This window comes from Balaenoptera physalus, assembly GCF_965194825.1.
Source record: "Balaenoptera physalus genome assembly, chromosome: 11".
Lineage (NCBI taxonomy): Eukaryota > Metazoa > Chordata > Mammalia > Artiodactyla > Balaenopteridae > Balaenoptera > Balaenoptera physalus.
The window spans coordinates 24,325,759-24,343,270 of NC_138896.1; the positions used below are offsets into that span (position 1 = coordinate 24,325,759).

Consider the following 17,512-nt stretch of genomic DNA (forward strand, 5'->3'; position numbering starts at 1 on the left):
TACTGAGTTGTGAAATGACTGGGAGAGGAGGGTGTCGCAAGAGTGCCTGGCAGGGAGCCCCAGGGCGAAGGCAGGGAAGTCCAGTGGTCAGAGCCAGCTTGCCTTCACTGAGGTGTCCCAGGCGATGGGCAGAAAGAAAGGCTGGGGTCTTATCAAGAGCTGTCTGCATGCTCTGGCTATTCTCTGAATCCTCAGTCCAAGTGTCTTCAGCTCTGGGCCTCCATCCTTGAATGAAGCTCCAAGTTCCTGTCCTACCCTCAGGAGGATAAGGGATAAAAGGTACAGCAAGGAAGGAAAGGGAAAGCCAAGGAGGAGTCAAGGAAGACAAAGAAGAGTAAGGGCAATTGAGGGCAAGGGCCTGAAGGATAGAGAGAGGGAGCAAAGAGAGGCCAGGGGCTGCGATCCAAGGAAGCAGTCCCAGACAGGGGAAGATAGAAAACAGTTGTACTGGGCTTCCGTTTACAAAGTCCTTCCTACACCGCAGCACTTTATTAATCCCACTTTGTGCTGAGGAAACAGAGGCTCTTAGACATTAAGGGACTTGTCCTGAGGACTTTACTAGTGGTGGTGAAGGTGGGCCTCAGCCCAGGTTTTCTGATTTCAAAGCCTCTATTCCTCCCCTCCCACAAGAACAGCCCCAGAGAGACTGAAGACTTAGGGAAGAAATAAATGAAGGGGCTCCCGGTGGACTTGTTTGAGAAGAAAGGGTGGGTGATGTGGATTTTTGAAACTTTTTTCCACATCCAGTTATTATGTAGATTCAGAAGAAATTGCCAAGTATAAGTCAGGGGGCGGGCAACGCTCCATTATTGAGATCTGGGGGGAGGGAGGTGGTGAGGAAGGGGAATGTGGAGAGAAAAGATTGAGCCTCAGATGAAAGATGGGAGAGAACTAAGAGGCTGGGGCTGAAAAGGGGGCAAGAGAGCCACAGGAGGAAGGGTTTGGACCCTTAGAACTTCCTTTGCCTGGAGACATGGGTGTAGGGAAAAGGGAGGGGGGAGGACATTTCTATCTCATGACAAAAGAAAGTCACACAATTATTTTGTTCTCTGCTCTGGGGCGGGTGGGCGCCCATATTTACCAGAGGGACCGAGGTCGCTGTAGCAACCACACATCTGGGCCCCGGAATCCAGATGTGCTATATCCAGAAGCCATAGCAGAACGATGAGGCAAATGTGTGAGGCTCTCCAGTGCTGGCCCCACAGCTGGGAAGAGGACAGAGGACCGGAGTGGGGAGGTGAAGGGAGAAGGGGGGGCAGAAGGAGGAGGAGAGGGCTGAGGCGGGGGAGAAGAGAGGAAGTCATGGAAGGGGACAGGGAATGTGGACAAAGGAGTGGAAAGGGCCATGGAAACGGGGTGGTGCACACAGGGTTAGCAGCAGGAGGAGATGAGAAGACCCAGAAAAAAGAAAGGGAGCAGACAGTGAAGCAGAGGGGGAGGAAGGGAAAAATACAAAAACCAGGAGAAACAAACAGGTGAACAAAGAATAAAGGGTCTGAAAGAGAAGGTGATGACTCGTGGTGGGTAGAGGGCAAAGAAAGGCAGGAAAGAAGTCTAGAGAAAAAGAAGAGGGAGAGACAGTGGGTCAGGGGTGATAAGAGGAACGAAGGGCAGACTCTGAGGAAGGAGAGCAGCAGAACTGAAAGATAAAGAGGGTCTGAGCCAGGAAGGGGCCAACAGGAGGTGCAGGAGTGACAATGGCCGGCATGCCGCGGTGGCCTTCGATGGGGCTGCAGCTGGAGATCCACGTGGGCCTGGAGGGCGGCAGACTGACCTGCCTTCCCCCTCCACAGCACACCCACTCTCCACACCTCTCCTGATCCTTCCCACCACCCATGCCCTTGGCCAAGAGATCACACCACAGTGCCAGCTGTCCCTTGCCACTAAGCCAGAGGAGCTGTATGCCCCACCCCAGAGCCCCCAGTCTGAGATGCCAGTACTTCAAGCACTTTCCTGAGCTGGGGTCAGGAAACAGAAAAACCGATCGGACAATGAAACAGTGATGGACCCAGATGGGAGAAAAGCAAAACTGAGGAGAATAGGACAATGTAAATGGAGGGAGAAAGGAGCAGGGGAGGAGAGAAAGGTGTGTCCACTAAGGACCAGGCACCCTGCACATCATCTTTCCTCCCCACATTAACCCTGAGAAGTAGGTAGGAGTACCCCATTTTACAGATGAGGAAACTAAGGCTCAGAGTGTTTGTCACCTACCAAGGACACCCACTAACAAAAGGCAAAGCAGGGACTCCAACTCAGGTGCTTTGCCTCCAAAATCCCTGTTCTTCTTGCACTCCTGGCTCTGCCTGGATAAGGCTGGGAACAGCTTGAGGGACCTTGGGACAGGAAGTGCTGGCGGAGGAGCCAGGGTTGCCCTCTGGAGGGAGGAGAGGCCTAGTTCCTGGGGGCCCTAGGTTCCAGGTTGCCATAGTTACTTGGTCTGTTTTCACCCCAAACACAGTAATTGGGAAGCGGGGGAGCCTGGCTGAACACGTGAGGTTCTTCCCGCTTTCAGCCCTCGGCTTGTGGCCCGGGCAGCCCCTGTCCAGCCATCTGGGCGTTGAGCCCAGGCCTAGCCCACACCCTCCCGCTGACCCAGGACACTCCTGCAGGGCCAGGCCCGTGGTGCTGCTGGACAGGAGCTGCTGATGGGGATCCCCCCCAGGTTGAGTGAGACTCGGCCCCTCACCCGTTGCCCTGTTCCCCTTCCTCCTAGTTAGAAAGCACAGCCTTTCCTGCTGGCCCCGTGCTCCTCCTTTTCTTTCAACTGGACTCTCAAGTTTCAGTCTCCTCCAGTTTAGGGCTAAGGAGATGCTCCTCAACGTGCCCCTTCCCTCCAAACACTGCCCCCTTCTCCACTGTGGCTCCTCCTTTCTGGGCTCACAGCCCCTGGCCCCAGCTCCACTGTTAGTTCAAGCTGCTAGTCCTGGAAAGCAAGGGCGGGGAGAACCTGCAAGAATGCAGAGGACCCGGGGAGGACGCTCACCCTGAAGGGCGTGGGGCCCCCTGTCCTTCCTGTTTACTCAGACACACTCCGGGATCTGCATCCTCCAGCCTGTCACGCCACGGGACAGCCCTCCCCCACTCCCCCGCTCCCCCCCTAGACACCAGACATACCCGCGTTGCAGGGGTGGGGATGAGGGGATGACGTGAGCTCTGTGATCGCACGCCCACCCCACCCCAGAGCCAGCCATGTCTTCAGTACTTGATTCTCTGAACACTGGCCCTATGCAAGTCACTTTCCCCCAAATTCCCCGTCATGAGCCAGTTAGGCAGGCGCCATTCCTTCAACTCCCTCCAAGTTGTTTATTTAATAATAAAAAAGAAGATATGCACATACATACACCTGACCTCCCTCCACCTCTCCTCCTCGACTCTCAGGAACTAGCTCCAAAATGTAAAAACTTCCCTAGTCCCGCCTGGGGACTAAATTCCCACCTCCACCCCCCAAACAGAAACAAAAGAATAAAGAGTGTACAGGAGCCCACCTACCCCAAAACTTAAGCTCATTCAACACCCCCAAAGAAAGAAGCAGGGACACAGGGTTCACAGAAATGAGAGGAGCCCTATATTCCAAAAAGGGGTGAGAAGAGAGGAAAACTTCCCCCCACCTCCAAATAAGTGCTTAACCCCCATACCCTGTCTTTCCTTTACCAATTGCCCCAAGCCCAGGGATCAGGAAAATTCGAAACAGTCCCACTTGGTCGTCCCCACCCCCTGCCCCCCAGTTCTAAGTCAGTGTGAGTCGTAGAGGTCAGGGATGATTGAGGTAGAGGGCTGACGGGCGGCCTGGTGGGCCTGGCTGGCTGCAGAAGCTGGCAAGGGGCCACCTGTGGCATTGCCCGGGGTTGAGGACGGCTGTTTTCGGAGCGAGGGGGGCACTGTGGAGGTCTTGATGTGAATCACCCTGGTGTCCATGACCTCACACTCGATCTGCATCATCTCCTCATAGTCCCCCGGGGGCCCCCGGCCTGACAGGGTCTCTGTGAGAAGGGGAGAGTTAAGAAAGAGGAGAAGGGGGAGGCAAATGGAGAGGAGGGGTCAGAACAGTAGAGGTGGACAGGGAGGAAAGGGCAGTGATTAGGAGGCAGAGCCCCAGTGGGAGTTAAATGAGAGGGGAGGGAGGGAGTTGGTGCAGGGAGAAGGAAGGAAGTAGGGGAAAAAATGACATCGATGAGTGTGAGGTCACAGAGGAGAGGACAGCAAGAGAAAAAAAAGAAGAGTCTGGCAGGTTCCCAGCCCACACCGCTCCGCCCAGCACACCCTAAGCAGCTTCACCTAGGGAGGACCCGCACCCTCATCTTCCTCCCAGCAGTCTCCTGCATTTTGTTTTTCTCTCCAGTCATTTCTGGCTTCTTCTCACCCATGCATCTAGCATCTCTCTAGAATTACCGCTCCTGTCCCCATCTCCCCCCTCAACTCCTCATGCTGGGTCTCCCCACTGGAACTTCCTTATTCCTCAATTTCAGGACCCCTCCCCACACTGGGCAGAGAAAGAATTACCATTGGGGGCCATGGCGGGCATCACCAGGGACATCTTGGGCCGAGAGGTCTTGTTGTGGCTGATGGCTGGGAGCAGCAAGTGGTCCTGGGAAAAAGAGGGGCCAGGCTGGGAGGGTGGAGGAAAAGATGCTGACAGGCTCCCCGGCCCTACTCTACAGCCTCAACCTGCAGACAGACTGCTGGGGAACCCAGGGTGATGGGGATGGGGCCAGGAGGAGAAACTCACCCTTCGGAAGGAGACAACATAAAATGTGTCTTCCCGTCGGTCAATTGCATCCAGGAACTCCGGCTGTGAACGGTCTGGTTGGCGATAGAGCTGCAGCTGGCCCACAGAATCCCTAGGCGGGCAGGGAAACGGGATTGGCGAGGAACTAAGCCCAGTGCCCAGTTCCCAGTGGGGAAGCGGGGAGAGGATGAGAGAAAGACAGGAGACCCCCAGGGGATAAGGGAAGCATCATGCCCTTGGTGGCAGTGATGATGAGCACAGGACAGCTGCTGGGGGTACAGCTCTTTAGAGTGGAACCTCACTTAATAAATAAGTGCCTCCCCAAGACTCACCTTTCCGGGGGCCCAGGGGGTTGGGTGGGGACTGCCTTAACTGGAGGCGACTTCTTCCATAGCTGAGACTTCTGGAAGGAGAAGTATCTAAGGATTTGAAGAGGGTGAAGGGAAAAGGGAAAAGAGACAGACAGCCCCTGGAAGCTGACGCCACCTCACACCCACCCTTCTACTGCCCCCAAACCCCCATAACAAGATGCCCACTTAAAATCCCCAGGACATTTAGCCCTTGTTTTCAAGTGGCCTTCCTTGAACCAGCCCCACCCCCTCCTACCTGTCTCTCCTGGGGCCTCTGGGGGATCTTCCGCCGGCCTCTCTGGTGGCGCTGGACCCAGCCACTCAGCTCATCAGCAAGCCTGGGGAAGCAGAGGACGGGTAAAACCTCTGTGCCAGGCCAAGACTCCCACTCTCCTCGCCCACACATAGGAGGGAAGAGAGAGGGCCCGGAGAGCTGGTGCTTCAGCACACAAGGAGAGCCAGGCCGTCTGTGGAGGGGCCTCGGGACAAGAGGGAAGACGCCCCAGTTGTGAATGCCCCACACCTCAGGGACTCGGTTCGGTTGAAGTGCCGGCAATCAGAGGAGAGGAAGAGCTGGTCCAGGTCTCTCAGCAGCAGCTCCTTGGTGCCCCCAGGGAAGGCTGTCAGGTTCCTGGAGTGAGGCAGGGACGAGGCAATGACCTGAGGCTGCCCAGTGCTCTCCCATCAACGGAGAAGGTCATGCTGGCAAGAGAGCAACTCCAGCTCCCCTCAAAAGGAAAGGTAACTCTGGGGGAGAAGACACACTCAAAAGAGAGAGGGCCCTCTCCTCACCTGAAACTTGGGGGGCCCGTGGAGCTGGGCTGGGTCTCCTTGGGACCCTGGGAGGGGTGCTGGGGGTGCTCGACTCCGTGAACCGGCTCTTGCGCCGAGAACTCCAGCAAGTGTCTCTGGGGTCGAGGCTCCTCTCTGCTCATCCGAGGAGAGATGGGAGCTGGAGGAGGCTCACTGATGCTGTGGACAGGAAAGGACAGAGCACGAGGAAGAATTCCAGCTTTACTGAGGGGCTAGTTGAGAGGGAGGGCTCTACAGATAGCCCACCTGGTTCCGATCTGTTCTACAAGACTGAATCTCTTCATCTGCAGGACGGAATGAGAACGGTCCCTACTCATCGAGCCAGAAAACATGAGAAAAGGAGAGTGCTTAACCGAGGGCCCAGAGCTCACTAAGCACTTAATAGTCACTATTTTTATCAATGTTCTCAGCACCATCTCCTCCAGGACATAACACTTATGAGAGAAATGATGGAACAAGAAGGGACTGGATACACCCACCATCAGTGCCAAGGACACCAGAGCTGTCTGTGTGCAAGTAATGAGAGTGACTGTGCCAGAGCAGGCAATCAGGCAGCCGGGGGGGTGGGGGTGGGGGTGGGCTCCACCCAGAACGCTCTGGGGAGGGTCTCACCTGACAGGCCCGAAGTTGAAGGCAATGAAGAGAAGGAAGACCATGATGCAGACCACCTTCCTGTTTCCAGACCCTAACTTGAGCTCGCTGTTCTAAGACGCACAGAAAGAGAGAAGCCAGAGAGGGTGAGTCATCCCAAGGAGCCCGTACCCCCACGGGTCTCCCAAGGACACCCAGGTCTTACCTCAGCCAGCAGGGCCTCCAGCCGCCGGCGGAGGGCAGCATTCTCCCGCCGGAGCTGCTGGTTGTCGGCCAGCACCGCCTGCAGCCGAGCTTCCAGCCCCTGCAGATACTCTTTCTTCTTCCTCCGGGACTGGCAGGCCGACTCCCGGTTCTTGATCATTCGCTGCTGCCGCTTCAGCAGCTTTGCCTAGGCACAAAAGGGTCAGAGAGCGAGGGAAAGAGGGGCGGGAGAGGGACATCACACCCTCCAACTCCAGGGGCCCATTACCCAAAGCTCACACGGGCCACTCTCCTGCCTTCCTAACCTCTACCTACAGAGCCAGAGAGAGGTTCTTCCTCTCTGCCAAAACATTCCAGGGAAGGGGCCCTTCTCTCAACCACTCCCTAAACCTGTTCCTCAGAGCTGAGAGAAGTCAGACTATAGGAGGAACTTCCCCCATCCTGGTTCTTGGTGGAACCTCAGCTCCTTTCCTTGATGGGTGGTCTTCCTTCTCCTCAGTTCTCCTTTTTAGGACCCGAAGTTGAAGCTTGCTAAAATTAGAGAACAGTTTACCTGGTTTTCCCCTAGGAAGCAGCCTCCCTCTTCTCTAACACAGTAGGACTCCCCTGCCTTTGATTTACTAAGACCACGCCCACTTCTCCGTCTGCAGGGATAGCAAACCTAAGGATCCTAAAGCTACATGAAGTAGATACTCATCCGTAAAAGAGGTCCACTCTAACCTTCAGGATCATCTTACGGGCCTGCTTCCTCACTTTTCGCTCCCTTCTCACTCCACAGTTCTCTCCCACGACAGTTCTCTTCCCTTCCCGTTCCTAGCCCTACTCCTCTCCTCCCCAGTAAATGCTTACATCCACCTCAGGCGGGCAGGAGTTCCCAGGCATAGGAGCTGGAACAATGCTCTTCCTCTCAGGCCGTGGAGCAGGGGGGGTCAGTCCCTCAGGCTGGACTCGAATAGCACCTTGGATGAGAACAACTGGGGACACTGGGGCAAGTGGACAGGAGAAGGAGGTCAGAGAGCTGCAAGTCAGGTGGGTTCCTTGTGTCCACACCCACACCTGAGCACCCAAGCGTCGGGAGGCTCAGTGGCTGGGAGCCCCCTGAGAAGGTCAATCCAGGCCACCTCCTTCTCTCCTTCTTTAGTACCTGGGGGTGGCTGGACAAGGGGCTGCAAAAGGACAGTGGTGCTGGGAGGCACGGCTCTCGGTGGCATCGGGACAGTGGTTATCACCACAGGTTTGGGCTGCAGTGGTGGCTTCCGGGCGGGCAGGGGTTTGCCTGAAGGAAGGTGAAAGGAAGGAAGGAAGAAGAAATGTCAGGACTATAGGCCTCTGGCGAGGGACTCCAGGTGTCAGGAGGCCTCGTTACCTGAGGAGCCATCAGAGGACAGGCCCATGCTGATCTGCACAGCTCCAAGTGGGGGGCCTGAGACATCCCGCAAGAGACACCCTTGAGGGGATGGGGACTCTGTCTTCACTTCCAGTACCTCCTCTCCTATAAAAGCCTACGTGGGGCATTCCAGAAGACATGTGAGTCAGGAGGAGTGCTGAGGAGACGGAGCTGAAGAAGAGAAAGCTCTCACACCTCTGAGAGTCAGAAGGAATGCACCGGCGTGCTGGAGGGGGGAAGGAAGTGGAGGCTCACCTGGCTGGGGGACTCCGCAGAGAGCAGGGAAGCCTCCGAGTTGATGGAGGAAGATGGAGAGACAGGTTCTATCTTAATCTGGACATCTGCGGGACAGTGGGATGAGACAGAAAGCTGGATATCAGACAAACACTGAAGGAGAGGAGGGCTAAGACGGGGAAACGGGAGACACGGTCATTTCTCCTTGTACCTGCAAGGAAAACTCTTCTGGCCCAGGAGGGCAATCCAGAGGAGGGGCACCATGGAGCTGCTAATCTGCTGCCTCTCCTCCTGCCTCTTTACGCAGGACTCCCTTTCTCCTTCCGTGGCCCCATCAGTTGTTTTCACCACTGCTCAGTTTCCCTCAAGGCTGTCCTTGCACTTCTGCTCTCCCTCTTTCTTCCTCACACACCTTGTCCATTCACATGGAGGAGGCCCAAGCAGGGGGATACGGCAGCATTCGTATGGGCCCAGATTCCTGTCTGGCTGGATTTCCACCTCATCCCGGCCCAACGCGATCACGCCTCGCCACACTGACAACTGCCCAGTCTGCGTCTCTACCCTTGACTGCTCCCCTGCACCCTGATCCTGACTCCCAAGCTGCCTGCTGGTCACTTCCATTCTCGTGCCTCACCGTTCACCTAAATCCAACTGGGCTTAAACAGGGTTCACTGCTTGTCCCTTCATACAGATTCTCTTCCTACTGTCAGCCTTCAAAGCTCAGTCACCTCTGAGCCTTCATGGCTTCTGTTAAACCTATCTATAAAAATCAAAACAAAACAAACAAACAAAAAAAACCTATCTATAAGACTTGTTGATTGCCCCATGGAGGTGAACCCGTCTGAGGGCCAGATTCAGCCCCGAGGTCAATGGTCCGCTACTACCTCTGGTCCACAGCACGCATTTTGATACTTGATTATATGATTGCCAACACTGCTATTTCAAAATTTCATATCTACTTATATATTTCGATAGGTAATACAGTCATATGATACAAAATCCCAAAGGAAGGAAGGGGAATTCAGTGAAAAGGGAATTTCACTCCCTTCCTTGTCAACCAGACACCCAGATCCCCTCCTCAGAGGTGACCACTATTTGAGCTATTAACCAGAGGTGACCACTGTCTGAGCTATTATGTGTTATAACCCTCATGAGACTCTCCAAAAGCAAGGACTATGTCTTATGCTTCATGTCTATCAAAGTGATGGGTAAAATACAGGCCCTCAAAAAATGCCTGAATACCAGGGGAGAATCTGACTCCAAAAACACTATCCTTTGCAAAATCATCAATAATCTTTTTGCTGTTATAGACTTTTTAATCCCTATTTTGTTTGTCCTCTTTGTAACATTTAATCGTATGCTGGATATGAGCTGTTTGTCCCTCCAAACCCACTCTCCATCTTTCCCTGCCCTACTCTGAGGCCCGGGGGAAAACATGAATGGAGTGCACCATGGGGCTCTCTTGCCTTCTAGCTTCTGGTTAAAGTTCAACCAAAGGCAGGAAGCGCTAGGAAACCCTGAAGTCGCTTTGAAATCAATCATCAACACGTCCCACACTGAATTCACCATGCTCCCTGACCAGGGGGCTCCTGCTCCTGCAGTCTCTATCCAGCGATCGGTACCCTCACCCACCGGGTGGCTGCCCTAGCCAGAAACCCAGGCACACTCTTTCACCCCTATCTCTCTTCAACGCCCAGCGGGGGTCACTGCACTCATGCATTCTAATTCATGCTTCCTCAATCTGCCTTCTTCTCAACAGCTGAGTATCTTACTTGATTAACCGCATGAACCTCCTTCTTGGTCCTCCTTCTGCCTCCAGTCCTGTGTCTCTGCAATCCACTCTCTACTCTGCCACCAGAGTCCTCTTCCTAATCAGATTGCTCTCCTGCTTGACTCTTCAAAGGCTCCCAACTGCCCACAGGAAAAAAGCTAAGAGTCCCTTAGCAGGGTTCCTACCTGGCCCTGCAGCCTCTGCATCTCCTGGCCCTTCTCTACTCCCCCTCCTCACGTCCTCTCTAAAGAGATGCAGGTTCCTTACAAACACAACCAGTGTCCACGTTCTTCTTCTGGCTGATTCCTATGTGTCCTTTGAAACTCGGCTCAGGAAGCCTCTCCACCAAGAGTACACCCTTAAGCCAGCTCCAGTCGGGTGAGAGGCCCCCTCTTGTGAGCTTTCAGGGCGCCTGTGACAGTCTCTACCCTAGAATTAGCACACCTTGCTTGGCTTTCTTCCCCCCACCACACTACAGGAGCTTGAAGTCAGTGTGGTGGTAACGTGTTCTGCACCTTTGCAATTCCAGCACCCTGTCCCGTATCTGGCATGGAGTAGCTGCTCAATAAACATATAAGAGTAACTAAACTCAATAACGCTTTTCAAAATAGCAAAAATAACGTTACTTGTAGAATCCAGGAGTTGGGTATATGGTATTCCAACTTTTCTGTATGTTTGAAAATTTTTATAATAAAACCTTCAGGGGGAAAGTCACATAGATAAAAATGCCCTAAACTGTCTGCAAGTTTATGCAAAGCAACAGGAAGCTAAATCACACAACAAGTGACTAGGAACAAGAAAAGAAAGAAAAATCATCCCCATTTCTTCTGTGCTTCCCTGGCTGTGATTTCCTGAAATCCTCCCTCCTGCTCCTGGCCTCTCTCCTGGTTATCTGCCATTTCTCCTTCCCACCTTTTCCAACTCGTCCTGCTGACTGCACTCCCGCTTCCCACACACACATGCGCATGCACGTGTGTACACGCATACATACACTCTACCTTGGTAAAGCCTGAGGATGGTGCAAGCTGTTATTACCTGAGGGATCATCAGAGGTGGGGCCCACATTGATCTGGACGGTTTCAAATGGGGATGTTGGATCATCTCCCAGGAGGCAGAGTGAGGGTGTCAAGGACTCTGACTTCACGACCAGCACCTCCCCTACACCAGAGGCCTGGGTAAGAGTGGGGGTAAAGCAGGGGGGCAGAAACAAGGAAAGAAAACAAAGGACATGTTGAGAATAAGAGCAAGAACAAAAGCTTTCGAGCTTACAAACCACCAATTACTTGACGTTCATACTCAGCATCTCCCTAGGCTGTGTCTGGCCTCTTGTTCTCTCTTTCTATTTTATTCCTGGGAGGGGTGATGAAGTCTCATGATTTCAAATATTGCCTTAGAGTGGACAACTTGGACAAGAACAGTTCCAGAATTCTCAGCAGTTAACAACCCTCTTCTTCCCAGGCTTCCCATGGCTGCCACATTTCTCTGTATGTTAAAAAACTCCACTTTCAATTCTAGATAACCGAAGAACGGAAATGTGAAAAATGAGGATATAAAAGAAACGGCAAAGGCAGAAAAGAAGCCCCCCACCAACACCCCATGACTCACAGCACACAAATCATTCCCTCAGCATCTACAGGTGAAGTCGAGGGAGCTGAGTCCCTGCCACAAACAGTAGGAGGGAGATGACTCTCACCTGGCTGGAGGGCTCTGTAGAAAGGCGTGACGATTCAGAGCTGAGGGAGGAGGAAGAGCAGGGGGAGGATGGCTCAGACTTCACCTGAAGATCTGGAGAGAAAGGGGTTAGAAAATAACCTGGAAGCAGAGCCTGACAGGAGTCCAAAGAGTGCCCAAGATTATGGGGTAAGGACCCGTCACTGGGGCAAGGGGGAACAAGCACATATAAAGCATCAAAGAGGGAGAAGAGTACACAGGCAATCAGGTGGAGGAGGCGTGAGGATAAGAGGAATTGCAGTTTCTGGGAAACAACGGAAGACCAGGGTTTCTGGATGAGGGAATCACACAGGGTAGCTTACCTGGGAAGATAGGCAGAGAGTCCCAGGGGGGTTCAGGAGGGCTGACATCCATCCCCAAGTCCAGGGAACTGCTGCCAAACTGAATAAGGGAGGATATTAGATGGCAGGAGTGTGAGGATGAGGGGGTGGCTCCAGATGAGCTCAGACCTGGGGATGAGTCCTGGTTCTGGGACCACCCTCACCCACCAAGCGTAAAAGACAAGGCTGGGGAGCGATACCGGGACATCCTGCTCCGGGCAAAGGAAGAGCTGCGTCTGCTCCTCGGCCGCTTCATCCAGGCCGGCGTATAAGGTGCTGTCTGCAAGAGGTGCGTAGGGTCGGGGGGTCTTCCGGTAGCGCAGCCTTCGGATCCACAGAAAGCCCTCGACCCATCCCTCATTGGCTCGGCTCGGCCAGACCCACCGCCCGCCCACTTGAAAAGTGATATAGCCAAAGAACTTCAGCCCCTCCCTCCCCGACCCCGGAACAACTCCATATTTCCGCAGGAGCGGAGGTCTTCCCCAACTCCCGCATCCCCCGAAAGCACAACTAGCCTCCCGTTCCGCCCTCCTTCAGGTGGTGCATTCCGTATTTGCCCAGCCTTCCTCTTTGCGTCTCCGCTTCCTCCTGCGTGCCTCAGGGTCACAGTACGCCACAGCCCTCTCCCCTCCCCGAGGCCTCACTCCGCGCACCCCAGTCCTCCGGGCTCAGCAAATTGTCGGTGAAAAAGCGCGTCGGGTCCGCAATCTCGCTGAGGAGCATCAGCTCCGCCATCTTTCCCCCCGCCCCCCCAACCATGAGACGGCTCCCAAGGCCCGCCTCTCCCCATCATCAACTAATCAGTTGACTCTTAAAAAAAAGGGGACGTCCCGGAAGCTCTACCGACCAGTAAGAGACCTGGGCACTGAGCACATGAGTCAATAGAAGAGGAGGCTGTACAGGCCGGGCCAATGGGAGTGCGGCAGGAGGCTAGCACCTCCGCAGAACCGGGCAGTGAAATTTGCGCATGCGCCAAACAGGACCCAGCCAGAAAGCGCCTAGGAAATGTAGCTCACAGGTTTTGGAGTTCACCCGTCTCCCCCAGCGTGTCCTAAATTTAGAAGTGTAGACGGCTTCTATTCATCTTCGGAGATGGATAAGCCACCCAAAACATAGCACACGTGACCATATGGCTTTTTAATGGTAAAAGGGTAAAGAGGGACACTGAGACCACTGCTACCTCTCCTAGGAAGGCAAAAGCTGGGAGTGGGATATGGGTGAAACCCTCCCTCTGGGCCCCCCCCACCCCCCCCACCCCCAAATCTCACAGCATAGACCACACTTCACAGGTTCCTATTTCTTTTAAGGTGTAACTTTTAATCAGCCAAACATCTTGCGCAGTCCCTGAGCCAGCCCTGCATCCTGTTTCTTTCCCTGAATGATCACCTTTCCCAGCTCCTCCTGGGCTGCCCGGTTTTTTGGGTCCACCGCCAGCACCTTCTTGAGGTCAGCAGTTGCTTTTTCCAGGTTCCCAAGAGCAGCCTGGGCAACCCCCCTTCGGTACAAGGCCTTTAAATGGCCAGGCTCCCGTTCCAGAACCCGGTCACAACTCTGGGCTGCCAAATGGGGCTGCCCTAGCAGCAACTGACAGGCAGCCAGGTTGGCATGAAGGACAGTTCGTTCCGGAGAGCCAGGTGGGGGTAAAGTCAGCAACAGCCGAAGAGCCCGTCCATAGCATCGGGCAGCCAATTCAGGGTTCCCGGCTCGGAATAATTCTGTGCCTCTTGCACGTTCTTCCCTAGCCAGGGTCTCCTTCTCAGTGGCTTCCAGTTCCCAGGAGTCCCGGCCCTGGGTGAAGGAGGCCAGTGTGAGCCTGATAGGAGGTCCAGAGCGCCCAGGGAGCTGAAGCTCTGCCTGCTCGCCTTGACACATGGACTCCAAGCATTTCTCTATGAGCTCCCCCCAGGTTTCTTCCCTCCATGGGCCTAACCCCATAGTTAGCTCTGTCCAGCCCTCTGGCAGCCCTGACCCCAAAGTAAATCCAAAAGCCTGTACCCGGCAGCGGGAGCCCAGCTTGGGTTTGTCCAAGCCATGGCCACGGATTATGATCTTCTTGACAAAGCTCCCATCCGGACAGTACCAGAGATCAGAGGCTTGAAGGGGCTCTGGCACCTCACTGGCTGATCCATGAGACTTATCAGAGTCTCCTTCAAGTCCAGTGGCCAGTTTTTCAGTTTCTTGAGGATTCTCTAGAATTTGGCTGTCTGGATCTGGGCTCACTCTTAGCTCAAGGATTTCAGTAGGAGAGTCTCGGGGCTGCTGCCTAATCTGAGTAGTTAAATCAAGGTTCTTTTCCCATTGTTGTTGCGGTTGAGAGGTGTCCTTCTCTCCCACTGGATTGACTGGTGGAGTCTCCATTTAGGTGCCTGGTCCCTTCCAATGTGGGTAAACAGTTTTGGTCAGAAAGGGATGGACCAGGTTCAGGTCCGCACCTGATTAAAAAATAAAAATGAAAACAATGTCATTGGCAGGAATCTTATTTAGATTCCTTTCCCGGCTCGAGCCTCCGTTCCAACCCCGAACTAACCCAGAACTATAAGTTCCACAATTCCCTGCGGCTTGGGTAGCCGTCCCAACTACGGACACCGATCGAGTCAAAAAGTACCTGGGCGGTCGAAGCGCCTCGCCTGGCGGCAATAGCCGGACCCTTCGAATCACCTCTCTTTCCGAAGCTAAGTGCTACTGAGGTACTGTCCTCGGAGTCTTGCCCCAGGCGGAGAGGACGGTCGGGGGTGGGGGTGGGCAGGGGACAGCTAGACAGAGACACTGACGGCTAACCCTGGACCCCGCGAGACAGCGAATCTAGTTAAAATCCTGGCAGCCAATCGGGAGGAGGGAGAAGTCTGGTTAGCCCGCCTTTTGGCCGTGACGTCATTTCCCCCACACGCTCACCCGCCACGCCCCCGCAACCGGGAAGCTCCAGGCCTTAGCAACCGAACTCGGCCAAATCAAACCTAACAAGGCGAGGTACGGCTGGCCAGGCTACTGAGAGTGAAAATCTAGGGAAGGCCTGGAATGGGAGATAGGGGCGAATGAGAATATAACGGGGAATGGTGGAGCTGGTGTCACACGGCAGCGACCAGTCCTTATATCTGGCGACCTCAGGCCCCCCTGTGCTATTCTCCTTATTCCTACATTCGGGGCTCCCAGCCAGAGTCAACCCGCCTGCTTCTTCGCCCATTCAATCCAGGGTGCTTCAAAATAAAACCTTTCTCCCCAACCGGCCCTATTCCCTTAGGGGACCACCTGAGGCTTGCCTTACCTTTCCCCTCATATTCATTAATGCCTTTCGAGCTCTTCTTCCTCAAGAAATCTTAGACAGTGCTTTTCAAACTTTGATGTGCCTACACACTATCTGGGGAGCTTGTTAAATTGCAGGTTCTGAATTAGGGGGTCTAAGGTGGGCCCTGCAATTCTGCATTTCTAACAAGCTCTTGACTGCTGCTGCTGCTGGTCCATGGACCACAGTGTGCATAGTATGATTCTAGAATAACCTCATCCCATTCTCTTCACCCTTTGGTCTGTGCCCCTTTAGTTTGTCATATATTTTGTACATATAACTGGTATAACCTGCTCCACTGGGCGTACCCGTGGAAAACTTGTCCTCCTCTTCCTAATAAAAGATGTAGGTCCGCTTTGTGATTCAGGCTTGCTCATCCAGCTCCCTGCACAGGCCGGGCTACCACAGCTCTTCAGGGAAGGAGAATCCCACTCTCCGTCCTCACTTTGGCTCCCTCTTCAGTTTGCTCTCTAACACCCTGCCATTGTGCCCCAGACTACAAGGACCATGCCAGGACAGCCAGGAGGGGAGGTAATTTCATCATTAGCCACAGACTTGTGTCAAAACAGTCCTCTCCGTTTTGTGTTGTGTCTCAGATCACTAACTTAGACTTTTTTTCCTCAAGTTTTATTTCTAGGTTCTGTACTCTAGTAACCTTAGTCCATTGCAACTAAGGCTTAATACTCTGATTCTTGGAATCCTTATATTCCTATTGAAAATTAATCTACCTTTTCTCCCTCCCTTTTCCCTGTTCCATTTCAGGGATTTCTGGGAAAGGCAGATAGTCTAGAATGAGTCGCAAAAGATTTGATTACATCCTAATCCCTGGACAAAGATTGCTAATTTGTATTATGTGTGCCTTAACTGAGAGGTCCACTCCAATGACCCTTCAAAGATTAGCTTCTCTCAATTAAAAGAAACTGTACTCTGCTACAAATGTATTGCTTTGTAATGTCTCTTACTCTTTTGTGTGTGTATGTTTCAGTTCCAACTGAACTGAAGAGGCAAGGACCTTGCCTCTATTTCTTTTGTGTTTTATCTCCTTCTTCATTCATTCATTCAACAAATATTTATTGAGCACCTGCTATGTTCCAGGCAGGATGTTAGGAACTGGGGATACATAGATGAATGAGACAGAGACAGTCCCTGCTCTCACAGAACTTATAGTTTGGCCATGGAGAATAAGTAATTACAGTGGTATGAAGAAACGTGAGATGCTATGAGAGTGAATGAAGGATGAGGGAATATCCCTTGAGGATGAGACATTTTTGCTGCCATCTAAAGAATGAGTTAGAACTGAACCTCTGAGAACACACCAATAGACCCCATACTGAGAAACACTGAATTAGATGGTCAACTTTGTCTCCTTAGGTAACCCCTTGTCACCATTTGTGACTATATATAAAAACAAACATAGGCACCAAACCCCTAAAACCAGTAATCCAGGGACTTCCCTGGTGGTTAAGACCCCATGCTTTCAATGCAGGGGGCGTGGGTTTGATCCCTGGCTGGGGAACTAAGATCCCACATGACTGTGCAGTGCTAAGCATGCCATGCGGTGTCAGGGAAAGGGGGGCGGGGGGAAGACAGTAATCCAAATCATCTAGAATGGAAATATTTTTATTTTTAAAACGATGACCCAGGGACTTCCCTTGTGGTCCAGTGGCTACTAAGACTCCACGCTCCCAGTGCAGGGGGCCCGGGTTTGATCTTTGGTCAGGGAAGTAGATCCCACATGCCACAACTAAAAGATCCCACACGTGGCAACAAAGATCCTGAGTGCCACAACTAAGACCTGGCACAGCCAAATAAATAAATAAATAAAACAAAACAAACAATAAAAAGATGACCCATTAAAATGAAAACACAAAAGTTAAGTTTTATAAGAGGACTGAATAGTCCCCAGAGATGACATTCATGGATCTGTAGATTCCCCCGGGGTCTCAGCTTGAGAAACACAGGTCTAGGAAGGGGCCAAGATGTGAAAACTCAGAAATGGGAAATAGCATAGGCTGTCCCCCCAAAGTGTTAACTGCATGAATGTTGACTGACTCACACTGCTTGCTCTCTCCCAGTTCCCTGCCCCTGAGTCCTAGTATTCTACG

The 17,512-nt window shown here is 53.0% G+C and overlaps 2 protein-coding genes and 1 long non-coding RNA gene across 3 annotated transcripts; 1 reads left to right on the top strand and 2 right to left on the bottom strand.

Moving 5' to 3' along the window:
• Positions 1–3,283: 3,283 nt before the first annotated feature.
• Positions 3,284–12,933, bottom strand: ATF6B (activating transcription factor 6 beta). Its single transcript, XM_082414848.1, is given in 19 exon segments — positions 3,284–3,771; positions 3,774–3,980; positions 4,501–4,585; positions 4,727–4,838; positions 5,059–5,129; positions 5,333–5,414; positions 5,600–5,707; positions 5,869–6,048; positions 6,502–6,593; positions 6,686–6,871; positions 7,534–7,667; positions 7,829–7,960; positions 8,051–8,186; positions 8,327–8,412; positions 11,112–11,247; positions 11,770–11,861; positions 12,110–12,188; positions 12,328–12,407; positions 12,781–12,933. Coding segments are annotated over 19 exon segments (2,124 nt in total). The 5' UTR covers positions 12,887–12,933; the 3' UTR covers positions 3,284–3,751.
• Positions 12,934–13,423: 490 nt separating this feature from the next.
• On the bottom strand, positions 13,424–14,892 carry FKBPL (FKBP prolyl isomerase like). The gene is made up of 2 exons (XM_082414861.1): positions 14,733–14,892; positions 13,424–14,559 (listed from the first exon to the last, which is right to left on the bottom strand). Exon 2 carries the CDS (start codon positions 14,483–14,485, stop codon positions 13,448–13,450), a length of 1,038 nt encoding a protein of 345 aa, XP_082270987.1. The 5' UTR covers positions 14,486–14,559; positions 14,733–14,892; the 3' UTR covers positions 13,424–13,447.
• A 90-nt stretch (positions 14,893–14,982) lies between these two features.
• LOC309638656 lies at positions 14,983–16,348 on the top strand. The gene is made up of 2 exons (XR_014251231.1): positions 14,983–15,938; positions 16,170–16,348. It is a non-coding gene; the product is annotated as an uncharacterized lncRNA (long non-coding RNA).
• The last annotated feature ends 1,164 nt before the right edge of the window (positions 16,349–17,512 follow it).